Below are 14202 nucleotides of genomic sequence, written 5' to 3'. Positions count from 1 at the left end.
GCTTGGGTGGGATGCTGGGATGGACTGGTCACAATCTATGAACTTTGTAAGGGTATCTCCCAAAGATGGGATGGGACAACCAGGGGGTCATGAGACCTGGGCATCGGTTAACTGGGGACCACCTGCGGTTCACAGACAGTGGCATCAGCCTGGAGAATGGAGTGTATGCTGCTGCTGTGGTGCCTGGAAGCCCGGCTGCCAAAGAGGGGTCCCTTGCCGTGGGAGACAGGATTGTGGCAGTAAGTCTCTAGGAGCTAGGCTGTCTGTTGCATGTAGACAGTTAGATTACAAATTTGGGAGGTGTGAACAAGACATAATGAGCAGCGTGTTTATATTTGCCTTGTTTTTTAAATGTGAACATTTAAATGGGATTTTTTTTTGTCCTGATAGTATGTTTCTATTTACTATAGAAAATTAGGAAGTACAGAAGAAGTTTAGTAAGAAAATAAGAATTAGTGTTATTGTTACCACCTATAGATAACCTTTGTTAACATTTTTACTGTATTTCTCTACAACCCTTATTCTATATATGAATGTAAAGCTAGGTCAATTTTTAAAAAATAGATATCTATATATGATTTTTTAGAAATCATTCTTACTAAATATTTTATCCATTTATTTTTAAATTTCTTTTTCATTACTAAAGTTAGACTCATTTATTGTACAATAGTCAAGCAATACAAAAATGTATGAAGTGGTAGTCCCTCCTTTCCCTTCAGTCTCACTTGCTCCTAAAGGTAATCTCTGCCCCCATTTGGAAGGTTTGCTCCCAGCCAGACCATATTGTTTACACAGACTGAGGTTTATGGTTTTTGTTTGCTTTTTAAAATCCAGTAATGGGATTATCTTGTGTTTTCTGCAGTTTGCATTCTACACCGTGGATATCTTTCCAAGTCTATCCTCCTTATTTTTGTCCATGTCAGGGTGTTCTGTTGTTTGATTATCAGTAGTTTAAATTGTTCCGTGATTGATGGACATGTAAGCTGTTTTCAGTTTCTGCAATTGCAAACAGCCCTGCCGTGGCCTTCACCTGTGTGATACAGCCACTTTGGTGGGAGGGGGAGGGGTACTTAATAACATCCCTGGTGACCACATCCCAGCAGTGCTGTGAGATTGCTCAGTCACAGGGCATGCCCATTTAATACTTTTAAATTACTTTTTAAAGTTGATGGCATACACTTTTTCATGACACACACCCAAAATTCCAGTCGTGCAACAGGCTCAGTGACAGTAACTCCTCTAGTTCTTGGCACACCCTCTATCAGTTCCCATCCTAATGGCAATTATTGTTAAGAACAAACATTTCTTCCAGCAACGTTCAAAACATGTGCATCTCCCACATTTCGAAAAAAAAATAGAAAAATAAAAAGCAGATAGTATAATATACTCAGCAGCTCACCTCATTTTTCTTGTTAACATGACCTGTGGTTCTTCCTAGGTGTGTCTGGGCCATTTCAGTAGCTGCATGTTCTTTAGTGGCAACAGCACAAGCTGTTAAGCCGCCCCCCGCCCCCAGTGGACGCTCAGGACGTCTTTGCCTGTCCGAGGGGTGCTGCATGGCCACGCTGCATCCCTGCACAGGACCAATGGGGACCCCCAAGAGCGTGCCATAGGGGCCATGAGAGCGTGCCACCGGGGCAGTTATTCCTGGGCTGGGGGAATTGCTGGATCAGATGAGTTTTTAACATTTGATTTGATCTTCCTCTGTGTCCCCAGAAGGCCATGGCCTTTTTAATCCCACCTGCAGTGTGTGGGGGAGCTCATTGCTTCACATCTTCGCCAGTGTTTTCCAGATGTCTGAGGTGCTAGACTTTAAAAGTGACACAGAGCCATTGTGAAAAATTTCAAGATGTAGAAATGTTATAAAGAAAAAACAACCAAATTAATCCTTCACTGTAAAATAATCCCTCTGCATATGTTTTTTAAACTTTTGGCCTTGAAATAATTACATAAATAATTATAATTCAGTTATATTAAATAAATAATATTAAAAACAAAGTTCCAAAGATAATATAGGAGGTCCTATACACCCTTCAACCAGTTTCCGCTAACGGTTACATCTTACATAACTAATATTAAAACCAGGCATCTGACATTGGTGCAGTATGTGTATTTAGTTCTATGTCATTTTATCACATTTAGGTAAACAAACAAACAAAAGACGCAGAACTGTTCCACTACCACGATCTCCCTCTGTCACCTGTGTTCCACACCCTGCTTCCCCTGTTCTGTAACCCTGGCAACTAATTTCTTCTCCATTTCTGTAATTTCATCATCTCATGAATTGTATATAATAAGTAGAATTGTACAGTGTGTGACCTTTTAAGATTGGCTTTTCTGCTCAGCATGGTACTGTGAGAAGGAAATATGGTTGGGTGTGTGGATGGTGTGTTCCTTCTCGCGCTGGGTGCAGTGAGGCTAACGAGTCACCTATCGCACATGGGCTTTTTCAAGGATTGGAGTCCATCTGAGAGGGATGTGGACAGAAATTCAAGTGTAAGCAGTGGTGATATGTCTTTGTGAACAGTGACGATACTTCATCTCATGTGGTATTTTCTAGTTTACAAAGCCTTTCACACCATCATCTCATTTTTCCATCTCCTCCCACCCCTGGGGAGCACATGTGTTTATCTTCCATTTTGCACATGAAGGAGTTTTGAATCTTCGTCCAACATCACACAGCAGGAAGCAGCAGAGCTGGGCTGTTCCCCCAGGACCCTTGGTATTCTGGGCTCAGTCACATAAGCATCTTCCTGTAGAGTGATTTTAAGGCTGTGTTTCATTCACCTCAGAAGCCCCTTAACTGGATTCTTCAGGCCTTACTGGGGAGGGGCTCTGCCAACTTCAGACTTGGACACCTTACAGAACTAGGCCCACTGTGCAACATGGCCTGGCAGGGGGCAGAGCCCTGTCCTGGCAGCGGGCCTGATAGGCTGTCTGTTTGGCCCTAGATCAATGGCATTGCACTGGACAACAAATCTCTGACTGAGTGTGAATCTCTGTTGCGTAGCTGCCAGGACTCCCTGACCCTCTCCCTCCTGAAGGTAAGGCCCCACCTGTCCCATCCCTGTTCTCACTGTCTGTGGGCCAGGCAAAGCCTCAGCTCCATATGCCTGACCCACTTCTCTGCATCCCTGGGATCCTTGAAAAGAGGGAATTGATTTATAAAATGCAGTGTGTCCATGAACCCTGACCAGGATCTGGTTTAAAAACAAAACCAAAAAACAACAACAGCTCTGGAGGACATTTTGGAAAGAGTGACATGCTTTTGAATCTGAACTGAATAATTAGTTGATCTTAGGGAATTGTTTATTTTCCTGGGTATAATGACAGTGTTGGGGTTACATAGAAGAATGGCCTAATGCTGGGGAAGTACATGTTAAAGTTGTGAGGGATGAAATGTATATTTTTGTAACTTGCTTTCAAATATTCTGCAATATTGACAGATATAGACAATTTAAGAAATATTGTCGAATCTAAATGGTGGGTTTATGGGTGTTCATTGTACTTCTCTATCAACTTTCCTGTGTAATTGAAAAGATTAATAATAGAATGTTGGAAAAATAGGCCCATCCACTTTACTAAGCGAAGTTTTAAAATATCATTCTAAAATTAATAAACATTTTTGGGAACAGTTTTAGATTTACAGAAAAGTTGAACTACTATAGAGAATTATCATATTCCCCCTCCCCTCTACTTCCCCTCTTATTAACACCTTGGATTAGTGGGGTTCATTTGTCACAATGTTGATACATTAGTATTAACTGAAGTCCATAATTTACATGAAGATTTACTCTTGGTGGTGTACATGGATTTGGACAAATACGCAATGACATGTGTCTACCATTACAGTATCACACAGCATAGTTTCACTGTAATAAAAATCCTCTGTTTTTCACCTATTCATCCCTTTTTCTCTCACCCCCATCCCTAGAAACCACTGATCTTTTTACTGTTTCCATAGTTTTGTCTTTTAGTTGGAATCATACAATATGTAGCCTTTTCAGACTGGCTTCTTTTACTTAATAATATGCATGTGAGTTTCCTACCTGTCTTTTCATGGCTTGATAGCTCATTTCTTTTTACTACTGAATAATATTCCATTATGCGAATGTACTACAAGATGTGTATTTTTAATAATGAGTCTTTTTATTTAATAATTTTTAAAAGTACTCAGGACATTACACAGGTGATATCAGAAAGTGCTCAAAGTCAAGAGCACTTTATGGCTGTCCTGTGGGTTCACATTGAGCAGGGCCATGAGAAAGCCTCCCCTGTCGGGGAGAGATATGTGTGCTTGTCTGTGCGTGTGTGTGTTTGTATGCATACGTCTGCCTTTTTGGGGGGTGTTGGCCCATTCCTGACCATCGCTCTACCTGCAGGGGCATTTTCAGGGGAAGCGCCAGGTTCTGTGCTCTTTTCCTCTCTTTCTCACTCCTCTGCAATTCCTACTTAGGTGTTCCCTCAGAGCTCCTCATGGAGTGGCCAGAACATCTTTGAAAACATCAAGGACTCTGATAAGATGTTGAGTTTCCGAGCCCATGGCCCAGAGGTCCAGGCTCAGAATAAACGGAACCTGATGCAGCACAATAACTCCACACAGACGGACATCTTCTATACAGACAGGCTGGAGGACAGGAAGGAGCTGGGCCCCCCAGGAGGTAGCAGCTCCTTCCTGCACAAGCCATTCCTTGGGGGACCCTTCCCAGTCTCCCCTGAGACGTGTCCCAGTGCCTCTGAGCGTAGCCTGAGCTCCTTCCGCTCAGAAGCCTCTGGGGAGCGTGGCTGTGGGCTGGTGGAGGTGCGTAGCCGGCGGCCACTGCTGCCCTTCGAGACTGAGGCTGGTTCCTGTGGGATGACAGAGGCTCCCCTGGATAAGGCCGAGCCCGAGGGCTCCAACAGCGGTGGGACCTGGCCCAAGGCCGTGCTGAGCTCCACGGCAGGGCCCGAGAAGCTCTCTGTTTACAAGAAGCCAAAGCAAAGAAAGTCTATCTTTGACCCTAACACTTTCAAACGCCCTCAGACACCCCCCAAAATAGACTACCTGCTCCCGGGCCCTGGGCCTGCTCATTCCCCTCAGCCCTCCAAGAGGGTGGGGCCTCTGACACCCCCAAAACCTCCCAGGAGGAGTGACTCCATTAAGTTCCAGCACAGGCTGGAAACCAGCTCCGAGTCTGAGGCCACCCTGGTGGGCAGCTCCCCATCCACCAGCCCCCCGAGTGCCCCTCCCCCCGACGTGGACCCTGTGGAACCCATGCGCTCCTCGCCCCCTCGCAAGGCCAGGGTCCGCATTGCTTCCAGCTACTACCCTGAAGCGGATGGGGATTCCTCTTACCTGCCTGCCAAGAAATCCTGTGATGAGGACCTTACCTCCCAGAAGACGGACGAGCTGGGACACAAGCGTCGCCGGCCAAAGTCTGCTCCCAGCTTTCGGCCAAAGCTTGCACCAGTGGTGATTCCTGCTCAGTTTCTGGAGGTAGAGCCAACACTGGGGTGGGGGTTGGGGTGGGAAAGGGTAGTTGGCCATGAGAACGGCCCAAGTCGCCTGCATCTGCATTGCCAGGCTTGTGCTTGGCCCTGGCTCCTTTGCTCCTGAGCATCTACCTGAGAGAAAGGAAGGGGTAGCCGGGTGATGCCAGTGGGAAGCAGTCCTCCTTAGGAGATTGGAGAGTTATGTGGGATGTGCACGTTACTGGGGATACGACACCGAAACGCGTTCTTGGTTGTAGCATTTAATTTGCTTATTCAACGAGAAGCTTTTGAAATTGTTCAACAAAACCAGGTGACGTGGACCTACCTTGAAGGGTTCAGGGAGGGAAGATAGCGCTCATAAGTCTGTTTGCTGGCAGCAGGACAGGTTTGCTTGTTGTGTGTACCATAGTCATCTCCAGAAGGGAGGGTGCTGTGAGCAGGAGAATAAATCTATGCTACTGCTCTGATGCATGCACGGTCCACCTTCTACACATATACATAACTTCTCTTTATTGGAAAGAACAGATTCTTTCTCTGTGGTTCTCTTTTGAGTGTTTTAGTGGTAAGTTCTTCCAGGTGTGTAAGGCAACTTAAATGAGCCATGACATCTCCCAGCTGTTACACCTCGTGTCCAGGTGGGAGGAGCTAGTGTGTAAAGGACAGAATTGCTTGCAAATGCCTATCCATTTCCCTGTTTCCAGCCACTCCCTCTTAACTTTGGTTCTGCAGGAGCAGAAGTGCGTCTCAGCCAGTGGAGAACTCTCTTCAGAGCTCCAGGACTGGTCTCCTTACTCTCCAGGGCACTCCAGCCGGCACAGCAACCCCCCACTCTACCCCAGCAAGGCATCTGTGGGTGAGTCAGCTGCACAGGACTGGGAAGAGGAGGGTCGTTGTGGGCCCACAGGGCCACCCAGTGGAGGCAGTCGTTTCAAGGGGCAGCTGTGTGTCTTCAGCCCAGAGGTCCAAAGAGCTAAAACGGCTGCCCTGTCTTAGGTGATGTTTAGTCTTGTGTCAGTGACATTTAGCTTTGCAGAGTGCTTTCTCCCCATAGCAGCCCAGGAAGTAGGAAGCATCAAAGAAAGCTCTCCCGTTTTACAGATGGGGAAAGCCAGAGGCTTGCACAGGTCTGGGGCTGGCTGGGTGCTTTGGGGTGATTGTTCTCACCCAGTCCATTTCTAGGCACTGTTCCCCGGAGCATGACCCCAAGCACCACTGTGAGCTCCATCCTGAGGAACCCCATCTACACCGTGCGCAGCCACAGGGTTGGCCCTTGCAGCTCTCCACCTGTCCCCAGAGAGATCGGCCCCCAGGTTTTGCATCCCAGGTATGTGAAGTCACCCTACACCTCCTGCACCACAGCCATTCAAGCCTACCTGGAAATAAAGCCCCTGGTGCATGAAGAGGTTCGTGGACAGAGAAGCTTCCTTGCCTAGCTGGGAAGGGGCTGGTTTGAGCAGTTCTGGGACCCCAGGTAAAGTGAACTTTAAGAATGCTCTCTTGGTTCACCAACATGGAGCTTGAAAAGGTATTTAAGAAAAGATGATAGTGATGGTAGCCAATGCTTCATTACTCACATGCCAGGCACTGTGCTTAGACCTTTATAAATATCATAAAGATCATCCCATTCAGTTGCTACAGCAACCCTGAGCTCTAAGGACAGTTGTCTCTGTTTTATATAGATGAGAAAACTGATCCTTGAAAAGTGAGTGGACTGACTCAAGCTCTTATTCATTCATTCATTCAATTGTTTGACCAGTTTTTATTTACCACTTACTAAGTGCCATGGACTGTTCCAGTTCCCAGGGGATGCAGTGGAGAACTAAAGAGACAAGTGTCTTCTCATGTGACGTTTGTGTTCAAGTGTGGGAGGCAGACAGAAAAAGGCGAACAGAGTGATATCAGATGGTGCTGAGTACCTCTGAACTCCCTAAAACAAGGGGACAAGCTAGGCTGACTTGGAAGAGGGTGGAGAGTTAGATTGGATGGTGCAGCAGGCCTCCTGCTGGTGAGGATGCTGCTGTGACCACAGGGCCCAGAAGAGGCCAGCTGCGTGAGACCTGGGGCAGAGTCCCTAGGACAGAGGGCTGTTGGAGCTGCGGCCCGGGCACCTGACAGCCATGTGGTGAGCTGTTGGGACAGAGCGGGGGAGATTGACAAAGGCATCATAAGTCAGAATGTGAGCCCAGGTCAGAGGGCGCAAATCCTGCAGATGCTGAAGCCATAATACAGAATTTGGATTTTATTCTGAACACAGTGGAGACCCCCAAAGGGTTTTAGGCAGGAGGAGATGTGGTCTCATTATGCAATTAGGAAAGGACACCATTGGGCCTGGCTGCAGACCAGCTGGTGTGGCTGTTGCCTGGGTTCTCTGCCCTCTGGTTTCTCCTGAGTGAAGCTCACAGGTCCTTCTCCAAGGCCTTCTGCCTATCTAGCCTCTCCCTGCTTCCCCTCCGAGGGCTCACCCAGGATTCAGAGCCTCTGTTTTCCCTGTAGAAGCCCTTCCTACAGTGAGCCTGACCCTGGCTGAGGCTCAAGTGGCTGTGGCTGCTCCTGCTCCATTTGTGTGGCCCTTTCTACCAAGTGCAGGGCCCCTCGTGGCTGTCTGCTCTGGGTATGGCTGTGGGCAGGCAGGGTGCTGTCCTCAGCTGACAGCCAGTGGCTTCTGGGTCTCCCTTATGCCGGCCCCGGGAGGGAGGCCTTGGCCAGGCCTGTCACTTGTGTTCCTTCTGCGTCTGGTCCTGGCCCCTCAGCTGTCTGGCTCTCCCGCAGTGTTCAGCACCAGGGACGCCTGAGCCTGGACCTGAGCCACAGGGCCTGCAGTGACTACTCCGAGATGAGAGCCTCCCATGGGTCCAACTCACTGCCCTCCAGCGCCCGCCTTGGTAACTGCACCACTAGAACCTTCTCACCATAGTAGGTCACCGGCCTTTTTAACCCCCACCTGCATCATCTTGCCTGACCTCCTGGTGGCCTGCCCACATGGCTCCTCCCGTTCTGGAGCTGAGATCAGCTTGGCACTGCACGTTCCCTTTGGCCTTCTGTTGTGTCTCCACGCTTCCCCTAGTGGCCATGCGGGTGTTCCTGGTGCCCCTTTGGCCAGGAGCCCTGCTTCCTGTCCCCAAGCTTGCCGGTCTTGGGGGATTCTGTACTGCTGTTCACTTATGGGAAATGCAGCCCAGAGCAGAGTCTGGCACTTACCCCACAGTGAGACTCTGGCGGTGGTGCTCCTGCCTTATGAGAGAGGGTGAGCAGCCACCTCTTCCACTCGGTTCTCTGTCCCTGTTCCAAGGCAAAAAATGAAATTGTTGTGATTCTGTTCTGGAGCAGGCTGAGCCTGCACAGTTTATTCAAATACTGGCATGAAGTATCTGCTTTTCTTGCCTGTCCGACACTTCGGTTCCCTTTTCCCCTTAGGGGCCAGTGGCAGGGCCCTGCTTTGCATTTTGTTAATGACGGTCTTTCCTGACCACTAGAAGGGGTGATGGGTGGTGTTTACCCACAGACCTGAAGTTTTGTCCCCTTATGGAACCATAGGATCTTCAAGCAACTTGCAGTTCAAGGCAGAACGCATTAAAATCCCATCAACGCCAAGATATCCCCGGTCTGTTGTGGGCTCTGACAGAGGTGAGAACTCAGCCTCCCTCCCCTGCCTGCTATTCCATGCTATCCTCACAGTGGAGTCTGTGGGCATTGCTTATAGCTGCGTCATCATTTCAGCCAGTGTGTAAACACTGACTGAGTCCAGCCTCAGGCCTAGTGGTGTGGGGGATAGAAAGGCCATATGGTGCCCAGCATCTGAATGCAAAGATGTGTAATGTGACTGCGGCATGGGGCCATGTGTCTGGATCCTGCCTCCCCCTGGATCTTTGGTGCTGGAGAATGAGAGGCAAGATTGAGTCCCGCGTTACCCCACACCTTTCTCGGCAGGTTCGTTGTCGCATTCTGAGTGCAGCACACCTCCGCAGTCACCCCTCAACATCGACACCCTGTCCTCTTGTAGCCAGTCCCAGACCTCAGCCTCCACGTTGCCTAGAATTGCTGTCAACCCCGCAGCCCTTGGGGAGCGGAGAAAGGACAGGTGAGCATGACCTGGGCCTCTGTGCCGGGCACAGTGATGGACAGCACATTCCTGCCAGTGGGCCAGGGCCTAGTCAAAGGGAGGTGCTCGATGGCAGAAGCAGCATGAGTTGGAGAGTACCAGTGGAGTTGATGCCAGGGTGAGGCCACTCTTATTTGGGTCACCAAGCATTCACTGATGTGTTGCCCCAACAACCTGCCTTGTCTTCTCAGCCACAGCATGTCCTGGATATCATTCTGTGTCAGTAAATCTTGGTATCATTTGTAATGGCTTTGTGGTGTTTATTGCATGGCTATTATGATTCAGTTACCTCCTCTTTCTTGAGATAAATGTGTTGTTTGGAGGTGGAATAGAGGAAAGGGTGCTCAGTGAGGAATGAGGAGCTCCAGAACAGAAACCAGCTCTGCTGCACCTGCAGGCTGGCCTGGGAAGATGACCTGCTCCCAGCTCTGGGCCTTAGTGTCCTTGGCTGGGTGTGTGGATGGTGTTTGGGTGATTGCTCACTAAGGGTTCTTATAACTCTAAACTGCTTGGCACTCTTAATACAAGTTGAGTCTTGAAGTAATGGAGGGTGCAGGCCAGGGACTGCTGATGCATCTGAGCTGGAGGGCCAAGGAAGGCATTGCAGAGCAGGTGAGTTTGGGAAAGGGAGAACACTTTGGAGGGTAGACGGGGAGAAGTGACAAGTCAAGAGGATTTTGACCTCAGCATCTAAGAGGACTGGGCCCTGAGCAGTGGGGATGCAGCCTTAGGCTCATGGAGCTTGAAAGAGCGCTCTACCTCTGGGTGGCAGGGGTGGATGGTTCAGGGGCCTGCCCTCTTCCAGCCCTTCTATCCTTTACCATGTGGATTCACATGGATCCACCCCACTCATGTGCTCTGGAGGGCAGCCCAAGGAGATGGCCTTCCTACTGGTTCTACCTAGGCCTTTGGCCATGATTTTGTCCTGAAAGGAAGAGCTCAGGGCAGCATGAAGTGCAGTCACTGGGCTGTCTTTCTGTCTGTTATGTTCCAGGAGTCTGTGGTTGTCTTCCTTCTCCGAGCATCCCTCTGTTTCTAACCTTTTGCACCTTCCAGATGTCTTCACCATCACAGATCCCTCCTGAGACTGCCCATGGCTGCCAGACCCAGGTCCTCCTCCCTGAGGAGTCTGAGGTTGGCCTGACTTGAGGCCCCCACTTGAGCCCCCTTGTGCCCCTGGCACGTGGTCAGCTCCCCTGAGGCCAGCAAGTGCATGGTTGCTGCCTTACTCTGAGCTTCCTTGCTCCCTTTTTAATGGCGTGGATGTGCATTAGCTTAATTTCCGTGATCATTTTACATCACCCTGTGTATAGGTGAATATAAAATTAATACTTTACTTTGTCTCTTCTTGGGTGAATGTCATCCCAGAAGCCATTTATTTCATCTGAGGGCATTTTAGACCCCACTGGGCGTTTGTAAATTGCACAATGTAGAGGAACTCTTTCCATGTTATGAAAATCTTTGTGCCTTCCCCCTGTGTATATTAGTACTTGTAGTTCAACTGGACCATTCTTTGTGTCTTTGGGGTTGGGTGCTTCATATCCATTTGGGGTTGTTGTGCTTGTAGAGCATGAGGTTGTGGGAATGTGTTTCACTGTCAAACAAAGGTGGGGTCATCATGTTCACATCCAGCTGTGTCATTATAGGAGCATCTGGTGCACCCTGGTCCTTTTTGCATAGCTGTTGCATGCCTTGCCTCAAATCTTTCCCAAACTTTTGGGTTTGAGTCCCCAAAATTGTTCTCTTTTCCAAGGCCCTACGTGGAGGAGCCACGCCATGTCAAGCTGCAGAAGGGATCAGAGCCACTGGGCATCTCCATTGTGAGTGGAGAGAAGGGCGGTGTCTATGTCTCCAAGGTGACTGGGGGCAGCATTGCGCATCAGGCTGGCCTTGAGTATGGGGATCAGTTACTTGAGGTAAGTGGGAGCTGCCTTTCTGCACTACTTTCTTCCCTCCCTCCTCGCCCCACTTCCGTGGCGAAGCGGTACTCCCCATGTTCCCAGCCCTGACATATCACTGAGTGCACTGTGGGTGTTTCCTAGTTCAATGGCATAAACCTGCGGAGTGCCACGGAGCAGCAGGCCCGGCTCATCATTGGGCAGCAGTGTGACACCATCACCATCCTGGCCCAGTACAACCCTCACATGCATCAGCTCAGCAGCCACTCCCGGTCCAGGTGAGGGCCTGGGCCTCTGAGGGGCCGTCTGGGCTGGGGGAGGTGAGGTGTGTGTGTCAGGTACATGGCTCACCAGGGGGAGACCCAGGGTGCCAGCTGCAAGTTCTGGGCATTTTTTTAAAAGTTATTTACTTTGAGAGAGAGGGGAAGAGAGGGAGAAGGAGAGGGAGAGAAATATCCACGTGTGAAAGATGCATCAATTGGTTGTCTCTCGCACGCCCCCAACTGGGGACTTGGCTTGCAACCCAGGCCTGTGCCCTGTCTGGGAATCAAATTGGCAGCCATTCGGTTCACAGGCCAGTGTTCAATCCACTGAGCCACACCAGCCAGGGCTTTTTCTTTTTTTCTTTTAAGTTCTGGGCATTCTGTTGCCATAAGAGAGTTGATTAGTGCTGGGTTTTGGAGAAAGGACATATTAGAGGGAAGGTGTCTCCTCTTGAAACCGGGTATGAACACAGATGGCTATGCCCCCCAGCGCTGCGGGAGGCCTTGCAGCTCAGGGTGTGGTAGCCGGGAACTGAGGCCCCGGGTCAGGATTCACACATAGCCCCTGTCCACCAGCAGACACTGCCCGTATTTGCCCTTACGCTGTGGTTACAGGCAGATGAGAGAAGGGAAGACGTGTCCCTGCCATGCAGCACTGCACAGCTCAGCCAGAGGGTGGAGCAAGATGCACAGAGAAAAGGGGATGCAAAATGGTGTGTCCCCTCTGGTGATGCCTTCACAGAGGGTCCCTGAGTTGAGGACTGGTGATGAGGAGAGGACAGGCAGATTCTCCAGGGTGGATGACCTGAGTTCAAGCCCCCAGGGTGTCTGCTCTTCTCAGGGCTTGGTGCAGTGTTGTGTAACCTGGTCCCTGTTCACAGCCCAGCCCAGCCCTGGTCACCACCAGAGAGGGAGTGGTTCTGGGCTACTGAAGGCTGTGATCTGCTCCTTATTCTTCCTGTCCTGTACCCCCAGCTCCCACCTGGACCCTGCCAGCACCCACTCCACTCTCCAGGGCAGTGGTGCTACCACCCCGGAGCATCCCTCTGTCATTGACCCGCTGATGGAGCAGGACGAGGGCCCTGGCACCCCCCCACCCAAGCAGAGCGCCCCCAGCTCCAGGTTAGCAAATGCATGCTGTGAGCCTTCCACCTGTGTGAATGGGGTGGGCCAGGCGGGTCATTGTCATGGCACGAGCACATCCTGTGAGAGGTGTGGGCACTGGGCAGTGGTGTCACCCTGCGCTGCTGACCACATGGCAGGCTTTTTCCCCTCCTCCCTCCTGCACTTTCTTGCTTTTTTCCTCTTGTATGTGGTACGAGGGGTGGCACAGGCCATGATGGAGCAGTCAGGAGTGTGGCAGGGAACAGTGACAGCTAAGTTAAAACGTTCGGGATGAGCAAGAGTTAGGTATGCAAAGGGTGGGTGTGGAAAGCAGTCAAGAGGAGCAGTCAGCTTTTCTGTGGGCAAGAGGAGGCAGGACATGTGTGGGAGCTGGAGCAGGAGATGAAGAGAGGGCCACGTGGGCCAGGGCATGCAGCCCTGTGCCGAGCTGTTTCCCTGTCGTGGTGGGACCTTGCCCAAGCCCTAGCCTTACTCCTTTGCACCAGAGTCCGTCACATTGGAATTTACCTGCAGCACATTGTAACCACAGGCTGGCATCTCCCCTGAATTCCCTTTCATCAGACTCCATCCCTGTCCCCTTTCCTTCACTCGGTCTGTCATCAGTGTTTTAGTCTTCCTCACTGCGTTGTGAGTTTCTTGATGGCCATGGGTCCCCTTTTGTGGCTGAGTGCAGTCCCTGGGCCTTTAAAGCTGCTCAGTAAACACTTGCCAAATGAGTTGTGTTCCGGTCAGTGGTACTGGCTCTAACTTTCCTTAGGCAAAATGAGGATAGGAAAACAAGTGCAATACAGGTGGGAGAGACGCTCAGCCTAAGGCATGTGGTTGACAACTGGGCTAAAAATCAGGGATTTTGATTTCCACTCTGTTCCCAACTGGCTTTGTGACCTGGGGCCAGACCTCAGCATCCTGCATATAAGCTAAATCGCTAGAACTGGAGTCTATGCTGGGACCACCTTTTAGCTGCCCGTGGTTCTGAGGCCTCCTGAGACACAGGGGCAAGCAGAAATGGTTAGGCTGTTGGCTACTGTTTTGCCTTTTCCATGCCCTCTTCCCTCCTTGTGCATGATTAAGGAACTCCATTTTCTTTCCTGACAGGATGGTGGGAGATGCCAACAAGAAGAGCCCAGAGCCACGAGTGGTCTTCATCAGAAAGTCCCAGCTGGAGCTTGGAGTGCATTTATGTGGTGGGAACCTGCATGGGGTGTTTGTGGCCGAGGTGGAGGATGACAGTCTTGCCAAGGGCCCTGACGGCCTGGTGCCGGGGGACCTCATCCTCGAGGTGAGTTCTGAGCTGCTGAGCAGCAGGCCAGGCCTCTCTCTGTCTGCACTTCTGGCTTCATGCATA

General features: G+C 50.2%; 1 protein-coding gene across 2 annotated transcripts in view; it reads left to right on the top strand.

Annotated features, from left to right (window-relative positions):
* Positions 1-14202, top strand: part of DLG5 (discs large MAGUK scaffold protein 5) — a 112375-nt gene that overhangs the window by 84405 nt on the left and 13768 nt on the right. Inside the window, exons 13-24 of one of the 2 annotated variants that reach the window (XM_090278276.1) lie at positions 136-239; positions 2952-3044; positions 4457-5476; positions 6202-6325; positions 6652-6796; positions 8242-8354; positions 9007-9096; positions 9400-9550; positions 11325-11487; positions 11614-11747; positions 12708-12854; positions 13953-14136. In XM_090278276.1, coding sequence (XP_090134402.1) covers positions 136-239; positions 2952-3044; positions 4457-5476; positions 6202-6325; positions 6652-6796; positions 8242-8354; positions 9007-9096; positions 9400-9550; positions 11325-11487; positions 11614-11747; positions 12708-12854; positions 13953-14136 — 2468 coding nt within the window. The remainder of the gene's footprint in view (positions 1-135; positions 240-2951; positions 3045-4456; positions 5477-6201; positions 6326-6651; positions 6797-8241; positions 8355-9006; positions 9097-9399; positions 9551-11324; positions 11488-11613; positions 11748-12707; positions 12855-13952; positions 14137-14202) is intronic. The other variant, XM_090278275.1, reaches the window with a different exon arrangement.

Source organism: Furipterus horrens, unplaced genomic scaffold, assembly GCF_987537825.1.
Source record: "Furipterus horrens unplaced genomic scaffold, mFurHor1.1.pri manual_scaffold_5, whole genome shotgun sequence".
NCBI classification, from domain to species: domain Eukaryota; kingdom Metazoa; phylum Chordata; class Mammalia; order Chiroptera; family Furipteridae; genus Furipterus; species Furipterus horrens.
The sequence above is the reverse complement of the archived record's forward strand: the minus strand, read 5'-3'. Positions and strand labels throughout refer to the sequence as shown.